We start from the raw sequence: 21,525 nt of genomic DNA on the forward strand, positions 1-21,525 counted from the left end.
TAGTGACAGTTTTGAGGGCCTGGTCTTCAAACACACTTTTCCTCAGGCGGCCGAAGGCTGCACTGGCGCACTGGAGGCGGTGTTGAATCTCGTCATCAATGCCTGCTCTTGATAGGAGGCTCCCGAGATAAGGGAAGTGGTCCACGTTGTCTAGGGCCGTGCCATAGATCTTGATGTTTGGGGGGCAGTGCTGTGCAGCGAGGACTGGCAACATTCCTGTGAAGCGCCTTACTACTTTAAAGGTGCAAGATAAATGTAAGTTTGTTATTGTTAAACTCTGCCAACTTGTGTCATAGTTCAAGAGTGTTCTTGTGGAATCTAGGATCGGTTATGCTCTCTTTTCGCTGTGAATGATGTTACAAATCTGGGAAAGGGAAAAAATTAAAGTGCTGTCTGAGGAGAGAGACATTACTATCTGAAAGCAGCAAATTTCTGCCTCAAGATTGCAATGTCAGTGGCTTAGAAAGAGGACACCGGACCTTTCAGTCAGGAATAGTGCACATGTGTGAAGGATAGGAGCAGAATGGAAACTGTAAACTCTGATGTTGAGCTTGCAGAATGTTACAATTTTAAAAAAATTACTTGGATACTGTTCTGAGGAAGTACTGCTAAGAATAAGATTAAACGCCCCATTCTTTTAATTTCTTCATGGGATGTGGGTGTCACTGGCAAGTCTGGCATTTAATGCCCAACCCTAATTGCCCTCGAGAAGGTGGTGGTGAGCCACCATTTCAGAGGGCAGTTAAGAGTCAACCACATTGCTGAGGGTCCGGAGTCGCATATCAGCCAGACCGGGTAAGGGCGGCAGATTTCCTTCCCTAAAGGACATCAGTGAACCAGATGGGTTTTTACGACAATCTGGTAGTTTCATGGTACTAGTTTTTTCTTCCAGATTTATTTAATTTAAATCCACCAGTTGCTGTGGTGGGATTCAAGAACTTGCACAAGCAGTTTGAGGGAACCATCTATAGCTGAGAAGACTAAAGATTTGAATCTATTACCAAGATTAGTATCTACAGTGTGAAATGTAAATTATCTTGAGTGCACTCTGTGTTTGATATCTTCAGTCAAAGTTGAAAGTACAGCACTTAGACAATTGGAAGACTATTGGATATGATCAGATTGTTCTTTACATAAGTGCAACATTTTACTGAACAAACATGGAAGACTCATTAGTTAATGGAATAATTTTAGCTTTCCTTGATTGCTAATTGTAATCACTAATTTCAGCTGGAAAATATTTGAGGATTTGATTGAACCGTACCAACTGCATGAGCGTTCCAAGGATCCTGCAACTGCAGAGATACTGCAGAAGGAGTATCCATGGAAAATTACTGATGCTGAGCTGGAGAGATTTAAAGACAAGGTGAGCAGAAAATACACTAAAAATATAAATGATGTCTCAATGAATTATTTAGTTTTCACATGGTCAACATAAATGTACACATTGTTACAGTGACTTTTTTTTTTAAATTAAAGACTTACCGGCAAGTCCGACTCAATGAACTTCTGCAGGAGAACTCCCGAGCTGCCAATATGATTGTCGTGTACGTAAACCCTACGGACTTTACACAAATCAACTAATTAGGCACTGAATATGACCAGAGGTAGTAAGGATTGTTTCTTGGTGTCTTAGATAATTTAACACGACAGATCCAAAGGTATATTTTCCTCTGTTGTTTTTAGTGGAGAAAGTAAATACGATTATAAACATTGCTTTATACTTCAGTCTACTCTTTCGCTAAAGTAGTGAACGAAAGACAATAAAGCCCCGAATCAGTATAGTGTTTGCAATGTCTATACATTGGGAAAGTGATTGTTGTAAATCCTACTCCTGTATTCCTAGCAGTACAGTAGCTCGTGTTATCCACAATGGAACTATTAGAACTTATTTTTTAAACTTAATATTAACGTTTCATTTTCTTTCACACACTAGGAGTTTGCCGATCGCAAGGAAAGAAGCTGTATCAAGTTACCTGTATATGGCTTGGTTGGAGATTCTTTCTCGAAACCTACCTCCTGTCATCATGATTAGAGGAAATCAAAAGAATGTGCTGACCTTCTACTCCTAACTGAGAATTGCGTCGAGGCTGCAGCAAGTGCCACGTTCATTGCAACACTTATTTATCATCCAGTATATTTGAATGTTGCTTAAAATGGGCAACACTTGATTTAAGTAGCAAACAAGCTTTATTCTAGTTTCTGATTTCCTGCTGCATTTCACACAAAATGTCACTATTTACTCTTCCAAAATTAAATTTTCATGTTTGGTCACCATGACCTGTAATAACATGATTAATAATACCCTGCATTTTAAAGCACTGTGATTTCCAATTTAATTTTACAAAGATGGAATAATGTTTCCCCTTGTGCAGCCATTATGCTAAAGAGATAATATGCTCATCATATAGCCATTATGTAGATCCAAAATTGTTCAGCCTTAATATCTTCAAGGGGTTTCCAGCCCATTGTCACAGCCTGATATCCCCTTTAACTCAGTTTAAATCAGGATTTTATTCAACATGTTGATTTAATTCTAATTATGTACAGTGTATTCTTCAACTTAATGAGCGCCCACAAGAACCATAGTTTGTCTGACAAGGTCATACTCGGGAACACAGAATCAAAACTAAACTGAAAGCAAGAAGGGAGAAGATGCACAGATTTGTGAACAACATAAAAAGTGAAACTAAGGAAGAAAGATGGGTGAAAATAGGAGAATAGAAGGAAAAGAGAATGATGTAAAATTTCGTAAAAAGAAAAAGCACATTTTATCATGAGATCCGTTCTATTTTGGCGGGATTTCTTGCGATATGATAAAATATTTACGTTGCTGACAATGTATTTGACTGCAACTTCAATATAAATAACAATGTAATCTGCAAAACATTAATGGTGTCCTTGTGTCTGATAACTGTTGAAATAAATTGCACTAGAATTTAATTTTGTCACCCTCTACCTTCTTCCAAATAGTGGAGTTTTAAAAAATCTTGTTCTCTACCATTTTCATCAAAGTGTTGAATAAATGTCTCAGTTTCTGTGCATTACATGACTCCGGATTCAAAAACTAAATGTTGACATTACATTGTTATAATTTTAGCCTCTAATATTATGCAGTCTATTTGAGTTGTCCAGCTAAAAATAGGCTGATGGCATAACTTTGCCTTCATGGGATACTTTCAAACTTTTGTCATGCTTTTTAAATTTGCTGTGAAAAATAATTTTGGGGACACAATTGTGCAAATTATTCCTTTGTAATATTTGGCAAACTTTACAACATCCCAGTTATTTATATATTTGCCATTATATTACACACAGGTTGTAGGTTCAAGCACCATTTCAGGGCTTGACTGCATTAATCTTGGCTGACATTCCAGCGCAGTACTGAGGGTAGTGCGCATTGTTGAAGGTGCCACCATTTGGATGCAACATTAAACAGAGACTCTAGCTATCTGTTCAGATGGATATGCAAGATCTCATGGCATTTGTTTGAAGAAGAGCTGTGAGTTCAGTCAGTGCACTTGTATCATTCAACCAACACTACCAAACGAGATTAACTGGTCATTCTTCTCATTGCTGTTTGTGAGATCTTGCTGTGTGAATTATTATTCATTTCTACAACTCCATAGTAAAATAATTCATGGGCTATGGAACAATTTGGGACATCGAGGATTTGAATGGTGTGTAACTGCAAGTTCTTTCCTTTGGTCTGGGCAGTTTCAAAAATATCATGTCCTGGTAATGAGTATAGTATTCTGAGAATTTCATCTTTGTTTTGCTGCTAATCTGAAATAAGCACAAACCCATTTTGCTGTAAAACAGCTAATTTGTTCCTGAATTTCTTACATTATTGGGTCCCTAGAAATGGCACAAATGCCAAATGACAAAGGCATATGCCAGCGATGGCCGTGAAAGGCAACATAATCTGACATACAAACATAATTTGCCATACAAAGACACAGTAATATAAAAAAAATTAGCATTTTTAAAGCTTGAAATGTCATGTGAATCACAGCAAAAGCAAGCAGGTAGAAATTTTCTCTACAAGAATACAAACTGAATCCATTTTAGAAACTATTATTGATCATCATTTGAATCCAAGTATAAAGTGATTTATTGTACAAATTATAAATCAATATACTGATTATATAATTGAAAAATATTTACACATTTGATTATTTTTCTTCAAATATGCTAAAATTAGATTTTCCTTATCCAAAGTAATTGTATGTGTGTCTAATTGAACTATTTGACTTTAGTTCGCCTGGGGACATTTCCAATTGTTTAGTGCTGTTCAGAGTGATACAAAACACTGCCTAGACTGTAAATCCTCTTTCTCATAGATTGGGTTATATTAAAACACATGGATTATGTAGTGACAGAAAATATTTTTTTTAAACTCTCTTCCTTAGGGAGGTCCAAGGTCAGTCTTTCCTCTGCTGTGTTAGCTCATTTCTTCATTAACTTTTCCACACAGTAACAACCTTGCATGTGGCTCCTGAATAAAATGTCCACAGTATGTCATGTTTCTCATGTTAATTAGCCTCTCCACGTTTTTTTGGTAATGGTTCAAGTACCCTCTCATTAGTCACTACTGCTCAAATTAATTTTTGACATTCATTTACTGCTCATAACTCAAACTCCCTCACTTATCACCTTGCACCAATATTTGAGGTCCACTTCTGATAACAGATCACTTCATATTTCGAATTACAGTTCTATAGAAACTCCATGATGCTGCTAAATTTATCTTGCAGTTTTAACTTTTTGTTTAAGTTCTTTGTTGCTTCAGTCATCTGATTTAATTAGACTATCCTAGTAAACCATGTTATCTAATTGCTGCATTTCATATTGTTCAGTTTTTAGGATCTCCTTTTTCTTTGATTACCGTTGACTTTGTGTCTTCGCATTCATTTTCAATCGATCTGATTTAAGCTTTCGAGCATCTGTTGTAATCTCTCTCTTGCATCTGCAATCTGTACAGTGTCATTTACATATCTCCAGTTGCTCATGGACTTTCCATTGATCTTTAGCCCAACTTTTAAATCCTTCACTGTGCAGTCAATTTTAACTCTCTTCCCCACCTCCTGGAAATAGGGTAGCAGTTAAAATAGAGCAAACGACTTGCCCAATATTTTCCCATCCCGATCTGGCTGACTACAATTTTAAATTACAAGGGACAAGGACAGACTCCACAATCCAGCAGGGTACTCATTAAAAATGCAGATTGGGTTTCAATTAAATCATCACAGCCCGATCTGCTTTCTTAACCTTAGTCCTGGCTCCCCAGCCAGATCAAACCTGTTAACAGCAATTAGGGCTAGAAGAGGGCCAGCAAGCCAATTTGCTTTTTTTTTTTAAAAATCTGTTTATGGGCCTGGAGGAGCATGAGTGAAAACCTTGTACTGCTCCTGCGTAGTGCTTCCCCTAACTAGAATTCCCATTAAAACAATGACTACGCTCCAAAAGTATTTCATTGGCTGTAAAGTGCTTTGAGACATCCAGTGGTCATGAAAGGCCCTAGAAATAGTGGATGCATTAGTGGTCATTTTCCAACATTCTTCAGACTCTGGATCAGTTCCTATGGATTGTGTGGTAACTAGTGTAACCCCAGTTTTTTTTTAAAAAGGAGGGAGAGAAAACACAATTATAGACCGGTTAGCTTGACATCGGTAGTGGGGAAAAGGTTGGAATCAATTATTAGAGATGTAATAGCAGCGCATTTGGAAAGCAGTGACAGGATTGGTCCAAATCAGCATAGATTTATGAAAGGGAAATCATGCTTGACAAATCTTCTAGAATTTTTTGAGGATGGAATTAGTAGAGTGGATAAGGGAGAAACAGTGGATGTGGTGTATTTGGACTTTCAAAAGGCTTTTGACAAGGTCCCACACAAGAGATTGGTGTGCAAAATTAAAGCACGTGGTATTGGGGGTAAGCACGTGGATAGAGAACTGGTTGGTAGACAGGAAGCAAAGAGTAGGAATAAATGGGTCCTTTTCAGAATGGCAGGCAGTAACTAGTGGGGTACCGCAAGGTTCAGTGCTGGGACCCCACCTATTTACAATATACATTAATGATTTAGGCGAAGGAATTGAATGTAATATCTCCAAATTTTCAGATGACACTTTAAGCTGGAGGATGCTAAGAGGCTGCAGGGTGACTTGGACAGGTTAGGTGAGTGGGCAAATGCATAGCAGATGCAGTATAATGTAGATAAATGTGAGGTTATCCACTTTGGTGGCAAAAACAGGAAGGCACAATATTATCTGAATGGTGACAGATTAGGAAAATGGGAGGTGCAACGAGACCAGGGTGTCATGGTACATCAGTCATTGAAAGTTGGCATGCAGGTACAGCAGGCGGTGAAGGTGGCAAATGGCATGTTGGCCTTCATAGCGAGAGGATAGGAGCAGGGAGGTCTTACTGCAGTTGTACAGGGCCTTGGTGAGGCCACACCTTGAATATTGTGCACAGTAATCTGAGGAAGGACATTCTTGCTATTGAGGGAGTGCAGCGAAGGTTCACCAGACTGATTCCCGGGATGGTAGGACTGACATATGAAGAAAGACTGGATCGACTAGGCTTTTATTCACTGGAATATGAGAGGGGATCTCATAGAAACATATAAAATTCTCACGGGATTGGACAGGTTAGATGCAGGAAGAATGTTCCTGATGTTGGGGAAGTCCAGAACCAGGGGTCACAGTCTTAAGGATAATGGGTAAGCCATTTAGGATAGAGATGAGGAGAACCTTATTCACTCAGAATTGTGAACCTGTGGAATTCTCTACCACAAAGTTGTTGAGGCCAGTTCGTCAGATATATTCAAAAGGGAGTTAGATGTGACCCTTATGGCTAAAGGGATCAAGGGGTATGGAGAGAAAGCAGGAATGGGGTACTGAAGCTGCATGATCAGCCATGATCATATTGAATGGTGGTGCAGGCTCGAAGGGCCAAATGGCCTACTTCTGTGCCTATTTTCTATGTTCCTATATAAATGCAAGTTGCCTTTCTTTCCTGGAGCACATGCCAGAGGCTGTTCCCCTTTAACGGCCAGGCAGCCACTTTCTAGACCTTCAGGAAGTCAGCAGCGGCATGTTAAGGAGGTTTAACTGTTTAAAAATTGGGTGAACCTCCAAACTATTACTACCAGTCGGGCCAGCCACTCACTTTGCCATATTATTGCCCGGGAGTTAAAATCGAGGCCTGTGTCTCAATGAATTCAGAATTCAGGTGTACATGTGGAAAAGTTTTGGTGGCATAACATATTTTTGTTTCACTTTTTTTCTGAGGACAGATTTATCTGCCTTTGTGCTGAACAGTCCCAGGAAGTTGGGAATTCCTGTCCCAGGCTATTAACATGACCTGGGAATACCCCTTGGCAAGTCCCGTAGGCTAGTAGCAGAGAAATAAGTTTAAGTGCAGTTGCAGCACATCAGGCCTCCGAGATGGGTGGCGGAGGCTCTTGCACAACTTGACCTTCAATGACCTCCAGAAACAAACCAGTCCAAAAGCATCTTGTAGTGGCAGTTACCCTCATGTACTGGAGGTGTACCTGCAATTGTTTAAATACCCCAGGGTATTCCCATCCTAATCCCATGTAACTCAGTGATGAATTGTTACCACTAGCCTCAACAGGTTCAAAACTTGGCTAAGAAAGAATTCATAGAAGTTGATCAGCTATTACACACACAACAGTCCATAATCTTTCAAGAAGGGGTCAGCGAATACCAGCTCAGTCAATCACACACATTCAACTGCCTCCAAATCCACTATTGCTCTCTGGAAGCCTAACATAAAATCTAACAGAACACTTCCCAGCCTCAACAGCAGCTGCATAAAATTCTCCTCTGTGAGCTCGACTGCTGGGAGCGTGTCTTTTGCTCTCCCCCGGAGGAAAGGAATGGAAGAAGATATGGAGATGCTCACTGTCAACCTCGGCATGCAAAATATAGGGCGGCCAGTTCAAAATAAGACCATGAACATATTGTAACTCATACCGGGTTCTTGGATACACTTACATGTTTTGAGTCATTTACCTGACATTTTACGTATTGAATTTCACTATATTGAGCTTCACCAACACTATCCCTCATCATTTTCTAATGTTGCAAGGGCTGTGTGCTTGGCCTAGATTGGGGGAAAGACCTTCAATCCTTCTGGATAGACTTCCAGAAGGTTACATTAGCCCAGGGAGCCAACCCAGTGTCTAATCAGCCTCCTATCCAGGATTTGGAGGGAGAGGGATAATAAGGCCGTCTGTGCATGTAAGGTAGCATATTTTCTGTCACTTGCAGAAAAAGCAATGCATCCTGCTACTTTGGCACAACACAGTGAACATGTCAAAGATTCTCCAGACAACCTTTCATTTTGGAAGAGAATCATCCCTTGGAGCTGCTGACCCAATCTGAAGGAGTGAGGAGTGATGGTAACCCCTAGTCCATGTAGTTGCTTCCCCTTGCCACCAGTCCTGACACACCATCTTGACTTCAACACGTCTGTCTTTCTCAGGTGGACGTGAAAGATGTCATGCCACTCTTTGAAGAAGAGCAGGGGAGTTCTCCTCGCTAATATTTATCCCTCAACCACCATCACTAAAACAGCTTATCCCGTCATTATCACATTACTAATTCTGGGACTTGCTGTGCGCAACTTGGCTGCCATGTTTCCTACATTACAATAGTGACTGCACTTTCAAAGTACTTTGTTGGCTGTAAAGCACTTTGAGGTCGTGAAAGGCACTTGCGAAATGCAAGTTCTTTCTTGCTATGTGTTGCTGTTCCTTCGTCACCACTGGGTCAATATCCTGGAATTCCCTAATGACACCATTGTGGATGCACCATCATCGCAAGGACTGCAGCGGTTCGATAAGATGGCCTACCTACCACCACCTTCTCAGTTGTGGGCAATAAATGTGGTCTCCAGCATTGTCACATCCTGAGAATTAAAACAAATAATTTAAAAGTTTATATTAACCTCTTGTGGACTGATTCTAATCTTTATTTTCTTTTTAGGTATTGTGCTGATTTAGAATGTTGCGGTATTATTTGGCTTGTGTTTCTTTTAACTTGTAGATAAATTTGACCAAGTAGTTTTAGCATTGGTCTGTTGATGTGGTAATTTCCATTTTATGTAAGAGCAAATGAAATGTGATAAGCATCACATACAATGGCCACTGAACAATATTTTGTGATTAGGGACTGTTAAACTTGGGCATATTAACCCATAAAAAACACACACATATAGTTCACATTCTGCCTTTTTGTCAAGAACCCAACGCACGAGCATTTGGGAAAAGACTAAACTGCAATACCCTGTGTGTGACAACTGTGGCTTGTTGGATGGCCAAGGTATCCTCACTAACTGAATAACATTCTTTAATTCGACCAGTAATTCAATATCTCAATAACTCAATACAGAACTATGTGACACATTAGGAAGCATGATATTACCATAAGCAAATCAATGTTCACTTGCAAAATTCCCAAAATTAAAAATGCAAAATGTGATCAAATTTAGAAAGATATGAAATTGATAAGTCAAAATAACAGACTAAGTAAGTGCAGTTGTCAGATCCGGTTTCATCAAAAAGGGAGAGCAGTTCACAATTTTGTTTGAAATCAAATTGTTTCCAAATAATCTTTAAACAATAAATATGCAATTTGAACCACAGAGACAATAAACTATGTATTCTATTGAACTATGTATACTACTGAACTTTGCATATTAATGAGCAATGTATACTGCTGCATTTTGCAACGACTGAACTTTGTATATTACTGAACTTTTCATATTGATGAACTATGGATACTACTGAATGTTGTGTATTAATAAACTGAATTTTGCATATTAATCTGTATTAATTAACTTTGCATAGTAATGAACTATGTATATTACTGAACTTTACATATTCATAAACTATGGATAATACTGAATTTTGCATATTAATGAACTTTGCAGATGAATGAACTATGTATATTACTGAACTTCACATAATTAACTATGTATACTACTGAATTTGCATATTAACACTTGACATATTAATGTACTATGTGTACTACGAAATGTATATTAATGAGCATTGCATATTAATAAAACTATTACTGAACTTCACATATTAATAAACTATGTATATTAATGAACTTTGTATACTACTGATCTTTGCATATTAATGAACTTCACATGTTAATAAACTGCCTATTAATGAACGATGTATACTTTTGAACTTTGCATATGAATGACCTTTACATATCAATGACTTGCACATTAATGAACTATATTCTACTAAATTTCGCATATTAATGAACTATACATATTAATGAACTATGTATACTACTGAATTTTACGTATTAATGAACTATATATTCTACTAAATTTCACACATTAATTAACTCTGTATACCACTACACTTTGTATATTCATGAACTTTGCATATTAATGAACTCTATCTCCCACTGCACTTCGTACATTAATAGTGTTGAATATTTATGAACCACTGCACGGCGAGAGAAACCGGAAGCCAAGAGCGAGAGGTGTTTTTCCCATGTCAGTTGCAGCCACTGGGCTCCTGCAGCGGCTCCGAGCCCAGGTCCGGATTGATTGGCGATGCTGAGTCTGTGGTTGGACAGAGCCACCATGCACCATGCAGCAGGCAATCTCAGTGCCCCGACATGGCTCACTTTATAGGGCCGCTCCGCCGCTGTGCCGGCGCTGCTGCTGATTTTGCGGGAGCCGGCGTGTTTGCAAAGGCGTTGTGCAGTTCGACGATGAAGCGGACCGGAGATTGCTCCGAGAAAGGTACATCTCAGGCCGGGGAAAGCACCAGCACAGACGGTGCAGAGGGACTGGTAAACTAGGCCAGGAGAGGAGGTCTCTACTCTCCTTGATTCCCATTCGTGCCTTTCCGGCGAGGGCGGGATTGTAACAAAATGGCAAGGATCCGGGTGGCGAGTGTTTGTGTTACAGTGTGTCATGTTTCAATGTAGCCGCTCGCGCCATTCAGGAAGAGACTGCAGAATCTGTGGTTGTTTTTCTTAGAGCAGAGAAAAGTAGAGGGCAAAGAAACCCAGGGCAAAAATCAAAATGGGCCACATTACAGCAAAAGTCTAAAGGGACAAAGTGTGTTAAAAAGACAAGCCTGAAGCCTCTGTGCCTCAATGCGAGGAGTATTCGTAATAAAGTGGACGAATTAACTGCAAGCAGGCAGCTATCGACAAATATGATATAATTGGGATTATGGAGACATGGCTCCAGGGTGACCAACGCTGGGAACTCAACATCCAGGGGTATTCAACATTCAGGAAGGATAGACAGAAAGGAAAAGGAGGTAGGGTAGCGTTGCTGGTTAGAGAAGAAATTAACGCAATAGTAAGGAAGGACATTAGCTTGGATGATGTGGAATCTGTATGGGTAGAGCTGCGGAATACCAAAGGGCAGAAACGCAAGTGGGAGTTGTGTACAGACCACCAAACAATAGTAGTGAGGTTGGGGACATCATCAAACAAGAAATTAGAGATGCGTGCAATAAAGGTACAGCAGTTATCATGGGCGACTTTAATCTACATATTGATTGGGCTAACCAAACTGGTAGCAGTACGGTGGAGGAAGATTTCCTGGAGTGTATTAGGGATGGTTTTCTAGACCAATATGTCGAGGAACCAACTAGAGGGCAGGTCATCCTAGACAGAGTGATATGTAATGAGAAAGGACTAATTAGCAATCTTGTTGTGCGAGGCCCCTTGGGGAAGAGTGACCATAATATGGTAGAATTCCTTATTAAGCTGGAGAGTGACATAGTTAATTCAGAGACTAGGGTCCTGAACTTAAGGAAAGTTAACTTCGATGGTATGAGATGTGAATTGGCTAGAATACACTGGCGAATGATACTTAAAGGGTTGACGGTGGATAGGTAATGGCAAGCATTTAAAGAGCACATGGATGAACTTCAATAATTATACATCCCTGTCTGGAGTAAAAATAAAACGGGGAAGGTGGCTCAACCGTGGCTAACAAGGGAAATTAAGGATAGTGTTAAATCTGAGGAAGAGGCATATAAATTGGCCAGAAAAGGCAGCAAACCTGAAGACTGGGAGAAATTTAGAATTCACCAGAGGAAGACAAAGGGTTTAATTAGGTGGGGGGGGGGGGGTGGAGATAGAGTATGAGAGGAAGCTTGCTGGGAACATTAAAAACTGACTGCAAAAGCTTCTATAGATATGTGAAGAGAAAAAGATTAGTGAAGACAAACATAGGTCCCTTGCAGTCAGAATCAGGTGAATTTATAATGGGGAACAAAGAAATGGCAGACCAATTGAACAAATACTTTGGTTCTGTCTTCACGAAGGAAATCCTTATTAGTCAGGAAATTGTGTTAGGGAAATTGATGGGATTGAAGGCCGATAAATCCCCAGGGCCTGATAGTTTGCATCCCAGAGTACTTAAGGAAGTGGCCCTAGAAATATTGGATGCATTGGTGATCATTTTCCAACAGTCTCTCGACTCTGGATCAGTTCCTATGGACTGGAGGGTAGCTAATGTAACGCCACTTTTTAAAAAAGGAGGGAGAGAGAAAATGGGGAATTATAGACCGGTTAGCCAGTAGTGGGGAAAATGTTGGAATCAATTATTAAATCTGAAATAGCAGTGCATTTGGAAAGCAGTGACAGGATTGGCCCAAGTCAGCATGGATTTATGAAAGAGAAATCATGCTTGACAAATCTTCTAGAATTTTTTGAGGATGTAGAGTAGACAAGGGAGAACCAGTGTATGTGGTGTATTTAGACTTTTCAAAAGGCTATTGACAAGGTCCCAAACAAGAGATTGGTGTGCAAAATTAAAGCACATGGTATTGGGGGTAATGTATTGATGTGGATAGAAAACTGGTTGGTAGACAGGAAGCAGAGAGTCGGGATAAATGGGTCCTTTTAAGACTGGCAGGCAGTGATTAGTGGGGTGCCGCAGGGCTCAGTGCTGGGACCCCAGCTGTTTACAATATACATTAATGATTTGGATGAGGGAACTGAGTGTAATATCTCCAAATTTGCAGATGATGCTAAGCTGGGTGGTGGTGTGAGCTGTGAGGAAGATGCTAAGAGGCTGCAGAGTGACTAGCACAGGCTAGGTGAGTGGGCAAATGCATGGCAGATGCAGTATAATGTGGATAAATGTGAGGTTATCCAATTTGGTGGAAAAAACACGAAGGCAGAATATTATCTGAATGGCGGCAGATTAGGAAAAGGGGAGGTGCAACGAGACCTGGGTGTCATGGTACATCAGTCATTGAAGATTGGCATGCAGGTTTAGCAGGCGGTGAAGAAGGCAAATGGTATGTTGGCCTTCATATCTAGGGGATTTGAGTTAGGAGCAGGGAGGTCTTACTGCAGTTGTACAGGGCCTTGGTGAGGCCTCACCTGGAATATTGTGTTCAGTTTTGGGCAAATGCATGGCAGATGAAGTATAATGTGGATAAATGTGAGGTTATCCACTTTGGTGGTAAAAACAGAGAGACAGACTATTATCTGAATGGTGACAGATTAGGAAAAGGGGAGGTGCAAAGAGACCTGGGTGTCATGGTACATCAGTCATTGAAGGTTGGCATGCAGGTGCAGCAGGCGGTTAAGAAAGCAAATGGCATGTTGGCCTTCATAGCAAGGGGATTTGAGTACAGGGGCAGGGAGGTGTTGCTACAGTTGTACAGGGCATTGGTGAGGCCACACCTGGAGTATTGTGTACAGTTTTGGTCTCCTAACCTGAGGAAGGACATTCTTGCTATTGAGGGAGTGCAGCGAAGGTTCACCAGACTGATTCCCGGGATGGCGGGACTGACCTATCAAGAAAGACTGGATCAACTGGGCTTGTATTCACTGGAGTTCAGAAGAATGAGAGGGGACCTCATAGAAACATATAAAATTCTGACGGGGTTAGACAGGTTAGATGCAGGAAGAATGTTCCCAATGTTGGGGAAGTCCAGAACCAGCGGTCACAGTCTAAGGATAAGGGGTAAGCCATTTAGGACCGAGATGCGGAGGAACTTCTTCACCCAGAGAGTGGTGAACCTGTGGAATTCTCTACCACAGAAAGTTGTTGAGGCCAATTCACTAAATATATTCAAAAAGGAGTTAGATGAGGTCCTTACTGCTAGGGGGATCAAGGGGTATGGCGAGAAAGCAGGAATGGGGTACTGAAGTTGAATGTTCAGCCATGAACTCATTGAATGGCGGTGCAGGCTAGAAGGGCCGAATGGCCTACTCCTGCACCTATTTTCTATGTCTCCTAATCTGAGGAAGGACGTTCTTGCTATTGAGGGAGTGCAGCGAAGGTTCACCAGACTGATTCCTGGGATGGCAGGACTGATATATGAGGAGAGACTGGATCGACTGGGCCTGTATTCACTGGAGTTTAGAAGAATGAGAGGGGCTGTCATAGAAACATGTAAAATTCTGATGGGACTGACGCACAAAGAATGTTCCTGATGTTGCGGGAGTCCAGAACCAGGGTCACAGACTAAGGATAAGGGGTAAGCCATTTCGGACCGAGATGAGGAGAAACTTCTTCACTCAGAGAGTTGTTAACCTGTGGAATTCTCTTCAGCAGAGAGTTGTTGATGCCAATTTGTTAGATATATTCAAGAGAGAGTTAGATATGGCCCTTTACGGCTAAAGGGATCAAGGGGTATGGAGAGAAAGCAGGAAAGGAGTACTGAGGTGAATGATCAGCCATGATCTTATTGAATGGTGACGCAGGCTCGAAGGGCTGAATGGGCTACTCCTGCACCTATTTTCTATGTTTCTAAGATTGCGAGGAAAAAGAAAGACTTGCATTTATATAGCACCTTTCAGGACCACCGGACGTCCCAAAGCGTTTTACAGCAAATGAAGTACTTTTGGAGTGTAGTCACTGTTGTAATGTGGGAAACGCGACAACCAATCTGTGCACTGCACGCTCCCACAAACAGCAATGTGATAATGACCAGATAATTTTTTTTATTATGTTGATTTGAGGGATAAATATAGGCCAGGACACTAGGGATAACTCCCCTACTCTTATTCAAAATAATGGCATGGGATCTTTTACATCCACCTGAGAGCAGATAGGGTATGGTTTAACATAAGAACATAAGAAATAGGAGCAGGATTAGGCCATACGGCTCCTCGAGCCTGCTCCGACATTTAATACGATCTTGGCTGATCCGATCATGGACTCAGGTCCACTTCCCCGTCCGCTCCCCATGATCTCTTATTCCCTTATCGGTTAAGAAACTGTCTATCTCTGTCTTAAATTTATTCAATGTCCCAGCTTCCACAGCTCTCTGAGGCAGCGAATTCCACAGATTTACAACCCTCTGAGAAAATAAATTTTTCCTCGTCTCTGTTTTAAATGGGCGGCCCCTTATTCTAAGATTATGCCCCCTAGTTTTAGTCTTCCCACATCAGTGGAAACATCCTCTCTGCATCCACCTTGTCCAGCCCCCTCATGATCTTGTACGTTTTGGTAAGATCACCTCTCAATCTTCTGAATTTCAATGAGTAGAGGCCCAACCTTCTCAACCTTTCCTCATAGGTCAACCCCCTCATCTCTGGAATCAACCTTGTGAACCTTCTCTGAACTGCCTCAAAAGCAAGTATACCCTTTCATAAATATGGAAGCCAAAACTGTACGCAGTATTCCAGGTGTGGCATAACCAATAACCTGTATAACTGTAGCAAGTCCCTGCATTTATACTCCATCCCCTTTGCAATAAAGGCCAAGATTCCATTGGTCTTCCTGATCACTTGCTCTACCTGCATACTAACCTTTTGTGTTCCATGTATAAGTACCCCCAGATCTTTTTCCATTTAAATAATAACTTGCTCTTTGATTTTATTTTTCTCTGCCAAAGTGCATGACTTTACACTTTCCAACATTATACTCCATTTGCCAAATTTTTGCCCACTCACTTAGCCTGTCTATGTCCTTTTGCAGATTGTTTGTGTCCTGCTCACACATGGATTTTCCTCCCATCTTTGTATCATCAACAAACTTGGCTACGTTACACTCAGTCCCTTCTTCCAAGTCGTTAATATAGATTGTAAATAGTTGGGGTCCCAGCACTGATCCCTGCGGCACCCCACTAGTTACTGATTGCCAACCCGAGAATGAACCATTTATCGCTACTCTCTGATTTCTGTTCGTTAGCCAATCCTCTATCCATGCTAATATATTACCCCCAACCCCGTGAACTTTTATCTTGTGCAGTAACCTTTTATGTGGCACCTTGTCAAATGCCGTCTGGAAATCCAAATACACCACATCCACTGGTTCCCCTTTATCCACCCTGTTCGTTACATCCTCAAAGAATTCCAGCAAATTTGTCAAACGTGACTTCCCCTTCATAAATCCATGCTGACTCTGCCTGATCAAATTTTGCTTTTCCAAATGTCCTGCTACTGCTTCTTTAATAATGGACTCCAACATTTTCCCAACCACAGATGTTAGGCTAACTGGTCTGTAGTTTCCTGCTTTTTGTCTGCCTCCTTTTTTTAAATAAGGGAATTACATTTGCAGTTTTCCAATCTGCTGGGACCTCCCCAGAATCCAGAGAATTTTTGTAAATTACAACCAATGCATCCACAATCCCTGCCGCTACTTCTCTTAAGAATGCAAGCCATCAGGTCCAGGGGATTTATCTGCCTTTAGTCCCATTATCTTACTGAGTACCACCTCCTTAGTGATTGTGATTGTGCTAAGTTCCTCCCCCCCTGCCCCAAAGCCCATTGACTATCCACTGTTGAGATATTGTTAGTGCCCTCTACTGTAAAGACTGATATAAAATATTTGTTTCTGCCATCTCCATGTTCCCCATTATTAATTCCCTGGTCTCATCCTCTAAGGTACCAACATTTACTTTAGCCACTCTTTTCCTTTTTTTATATCTATAGAAACTCTTGCTATCTGTTTTTATATTTTGTGCTAGTTTACTTTCATAGTCGATCTTCCCTTTCTTAATCATTTTTTTAATCATTCTTTGTTGGCTTTTAAAAGCTTCCTAGTCTTCTGTCCTCCCGCTAGTTTTGGCCACATTGTATGCCCTTGTTTTTAATTGGATACCGTCCTTTATTTCTTTAGTTAGCCACAGATGGCTATCTTTTCTCTTACACCCTTTCCTCCTCACTGGAATATATTTTTCTTGAGAGTTGTGAAATATGTCCTTAAATGTACACCACTGTTCATCAACCGTCCTACACTCTAATCTATTTTCAGTCCACTTTAGCCAACTCTGCCCTTATACCTTCATAGTCTCCTTTATTTAAGCTTAGTACGCTGGTTAGAGATCCAACTTTCTCATCCTCCATCTGAATTTGAAATTCAATCATGCTATGATCACTCATTCCGAGGGGATCCTTTACTAGGAGATTGTTTATTAATCCTGTCTTATTACACAGGACCAGATCTAGGATAGCCTGCCCCCTGGTTGGTTCCGTTAAATACTGCTCAAGGAATCCGTCCCTTATGCACTCTATGAAATCTTCCTCAAGGCTACCTTGACCAATTTGATTGGTCAACATCTCATCAAAAAGACGGCACCTCCAACAGTGCAGCACTCCCTCATCACTGCACTGGAGTGTCAGCCTAGATTTATTTTTTGTGTTCAAGTCCCTGGAGTGGGACCTGAACCCACAACCTCAATGCTACCCACTGAGCCACAACTGACACACAGGAGATTTGATGGATGTGTTCAAAATTATAAGGGGTCTGGACAGAGAGAAACTGTTCATATTGACAGAAGGGTTGAGAACCAGAGGACACAGATTTAAAATGATTGGCAGAAGAACCAAAGGTGACATGAGGAAAAACTTTATTATGGAGCGCGTGGTTAGGATCTGGAATGCACTGCCTGTGGAGGCAAATTCAATCGTGGCTTTCCAAAGGGAATTGAATAAGTACCTGAAGGAAAAAAAATTTCAGGGCTACGGAGAAAGGGCGGGGGATTGGGACTAGCTGATATGCTCTTGCAGAGAGCCGGCACAGGCTCGACGGGTTGAATGGCAGCCTCCTGTGCTGTACCCACTCTGATTCTATAAATGGGTCTTTTTCAGGTTGGCAGGCTGTAACTAGTGGGGTGCTGCAGGGATCAGTGCTGGGGCCTCAGCTATTTACAATCGATATTAATGACCTAGATGAAGGACCGAGTGTAATGTATCCAAGTTTGCTGATGATACAAAGCTAGGTGGGACAGTAAGCTGTGAGAAGAACACAAAGCGTCTGCAAAGAGATATAGATAGACTAAGTGAGTGGGCAGTAAGGTGGCAGTTGGAGTATAATGTGGGGAAATGGGAGGTTATTCACTTTGGTAGGAAGAATAGAAAAACAGAATATTTTTTAAACGCTGAGAAATGTTTAAATGTTGGTGTTCAGAGAGATTTGGGTGTCCTTGTGCAAGAAACACAAAGCGTGCACGCAGGTACAGCAAGCAATAAGGAAGGCAAATGGCATGTTATCCTTTATTGGAAGGGGGTTAGAGTATAAGAGTAAGGAAGTCTTGCTACAATTGTACAGGGCCTTGGTGAGACCACACCTGGAGTACTGTGCACAATTTTGGTCTCCTGCTCTAAGGAAGGATATATTTGCCTTGGAGGCGGTGCAACGAAGGTTCACTGGATTAATTCCTGGGATAAGAGGGCTGTCTTATGATGTGAGATTGTGTAGAATGGGCCTAAACTCTCTGTAGTTTAGGTGATCTCATTGAAACATACAAGATTCTGAAGGGGATTGACAGGGTAGATGCTGAGAGGTTGTTTCCCCTGGCTGGAGTGTCTCAAACTAGGGGGCAGAGTCTTCGGATAAGGGTAGGCCATTTAAGACTGAGAAAAGGAGGAATTTCTTCACTTAGAGGGTTGTGAATCTTTGGAATTCTCTGCCCCAGAGGGCTGTGAATGCTGAGCCTCTGAATATATTCAAGGCTGAGAGAGAGAGATTTTTGGATTGTAGGGGAACCAAGTGATCTGAAGATAGTGGAGTTGAGGTCTATGATCAGCCATGATCGTATTAAATGGCAGAGCAGGCTCGAGGGACTGTAGGGCCTACTCCTGCTCCTATTTCTTATGTTCTTATGATTCTAACTGGCTTGTGTCAATATAGATCCCCATAGCTCCTAATTTGGACGTTTGTAGAATTTTAATAATATATTCGCATTATGGTGCATTTTATTTTTTTTATTCCTCTTTCAATAATTTATCACCAGACTCTTGTGGATTCTGACATCCATTGCACAGTAACAATATTTCATTTTTGTTCTCCATAATTTCTTTTACAAACTGCAAAATATTTATATTTCTTTAGAGTGACGGTAGGCCTCTGTGATGAAGAAAAGACAAGTGAATAGCCTGGATTTTCCAGTTGATTCGAGCCCATTATTTAACATTCATGGACTCTCGCTCTGAATTTCAGGCAGCTTCTGTGAGGGTCCAGCCCCTAAGAACATAACATAAGAAATAGGAACAGGAGCAGGAAGTAGGCCATACGGCCCCTCGAGCCTGCTCCGCCATTCAATACGATCATGGACTCAGCTCCACTTCCCTGCCCGCTCCCCATAACTCCTTATTTCCTTATCGTTTAAGAAACTGTCTATCTCTGTCTTAAATTTATTCAATGTCCCAGCTTCCACAGCTCTCTGAGGCAGCGAATTCCACAGATTTACAACCCTCTGAGAGAAGAAATTCCTCCACATCTCAGTTTTAAGATCATGCCCTCTAGTTCTAGTCTCCCCTATCAGTGGAAACATCCTCTCTGCATCCACCTTGTCAAGCTACCTCATAATTTTATACGTTTCGATAAGATCACTTTTCATTCTTCTGAATTCCAATGAGTAGAGGCCCAACCTACTCAACCTTTCCTTATATTGGCCCCAAGTTTCCACATGATTTGCTCCTGATTTTTAGGAGCAACTGGTGTAGAACGGAGTATCTTAGAAATCGGAATTCCCCACATTTAGTTTGCCCCAGTTCTAGTCAGGTAGAACAGTTTCACTTTGGAACAGAATTTTTTTTTCAAAAGGGGGCGTGTCCGGCCACTTATACCTGATTTCAAAGTTTCATGAGTGAAAACTTACTCCAAACTAACTTAGAATGGAGTAAGTGAAGATTTATGTACGCTCGAAAAAACCTTGTCTACATTTTAGAAAATCAGGCGTAGGTTACAAATCAGGCGTAGGGAATGGTGGGGGGGGGTGTTTAAAGGGAAGTTTACAAACATTAAACACTTCAGTTTTACAAATAAAGAGCCATCATCAATAATAAATGATAAATACATCAATAAATCAACCAATAAATCAATCAGAAAAAATTAATAAGAAATAATTTTTTTTTTAATCAATAAATAAAACATTTTATACTTACCAACTGCAGCAGGGAGCCCTCCAACAGCATGCTGGGATGCCCCCTCAGTGTGTCTCTGTCAGTGTCTCTATCTCTCTGTCTGTCTGTCTGTGTGTCTCTCATTCTCTGTCTGTCAGTGTCTGTGTTTCTGACAGCGAGGGGAGGGGGAGCAGAGGGAGGGAAGGGGCAGAAGGGGGAGGGATGGGGGAGAAGGGGATAAAGGGGAGAAGGGGGAGAAAGGAGATTGGGGGGGGAAAGGCGATTGGGGGGGAAGGAGAAAGGAGATTGGGGGGGAAGGAGAAAGGAGATTGAGGGGGGGGGGGAAAGGAGATTGAGGGGGGGAGAAAGGAGATTGAGGGGGGGAGAAAGGAGATTGAGGGGGGGAGAAAGGAGATTGAGGGGGGGAGAAAGGAGATTGAGGGGGGGGAGAAAGGAGATTGAGGGGGGGGGAAAGGAGATTGAGGGGGGGAGAAAGGAGATTGAGGGGGGGAGAAAGGAGATTGAGGGGGGGGAGAAAGGAGATTGAGGGGGGGGGAGAAAGGAGATTGGGGGGGGGAAAGGAGATTGGGGGGGGGGAGAAAGGAGATTGGGGGGGGGGAGAAAGGAGATTGGGGGGGGGGGAAGAAAGGAGATTGGGGGGGGGGAGAAAGGAGATTGGGGGGGGGGAGAAAGGAGATTGGGGGGGGGGAGAAAGGAGATTGGGGGGGGGGCAGAAAGGAGATTGGGGGGGGGGCAGAAAGGAGATTGGGGGGGGGGGCAGAAAGGAGATTGGGGGGGGGGCAGAAAGGAGATTGGGGGGGGGAGAAAGGAGATGGGGGGGGGGAGAAAGGAGATTGGGGGGGGGGGAGAAAGGAGATTGGGGGGGGGGAGAAAGGAGATTGGGGGGGGGGAGAAAGGAGATTGGGGGGGGGGAGAAAGGAGATTGGGGGGGGGAGAAAGGAGATTGGGGGGGGGAAAGGAGATTGGGGGGGGAGTGGGGGGGAAGGAGAAGGGGGGGGGAAAGGAGAAGGGGGGGTGGGTGGGAAGAAGAAGGGGGAGGGTGCCCACTGTGGCGTGCATGTGCAGAGGTCCCGGCACTGTTTTCAGCGCAGGGACCTGGCTCCGCCCCCTACAGCTCCTGCTGCGCTGTGCCGAGGGCCAGAGGACCTGCAGGGTGGTGGAGAATACGGAG

At 42.0% G+C, this 21,525-nt stretch overlaps 2 protein-coding genes across 7 annotated transcripts in view; both read left to right on the forward strand.

Annotated features, from left to right (window-relative positions):
* slc12a1 (solute carrier family 12 member 1) overlaps positions 1-2,943 on the forward strand; it is a 111,192-nt gene extending 108,249 nt beyond the window's left edge. For all 5 annotated transcript variants that reach the window (XM_070865150.1, XM_070865146.1, XM_070865147.1 and 2 more), the window contains 3 exons: positions 1,231-1,366; positions 1,480-1,547; positions 1,937-2,943. In XM_070865150.1, coding sequence (XP_070721251.1) covers positions 1,231-1,366; positions 1,480-1,547; positions 1,937-2,072 — 340 coding nt within the window. In that variant the 3' untranslated portion in view covers positions 2,073-2,943. The remainder of the gene's footprint in view (positions 1-1,230; positions 1,367-1,479; positions 1,548-1,936) is intronic.
* Positions 2,944-10,567: 7,624 nt separating this feature from the next.
* The window catches only part of LOC139234154 (deoxyuridine 5'-triphosphate nucleotidohydrolase-like), a 40,674-nt gene continuing 29,716 nt past the window's right edge, over positions 10,568-21,525 (forward strand). Inside the window, exon 1 of one of the 2 annotated variants that reach the window (XM_070865152.1) lies at positions 10,568-10,800. In XM_070865152.1, the coding sequence (XP_070721253.1) occupies positions 10,674-10,800 (127 nt within the window). In that variant the 5' untranslated portion in view covers positions 10,568-10,673. The remainder of the gene's footprint in view (positions 10,801-21,525) is intronic. The other variant, XM_070865151.1, reaches the window with a different exon arrangement.

The sequence above is a fragment of the Pristiophorus japonicus genome, chromosome 21, assembly GCF_044704955.1.
Source record: "Pristiophorus japonicus isolate sPriJap1 chromosome 21, sPriJap1.hap1, whole genome shotgun sequence".
In the NCBI taxonomy this organism is placed as follows: Eukaryota; Metazoa; Chordata; class Chondrichthyes; family Pristiophoridae; genus Pristiophorus; species Pristiophorus japonicus.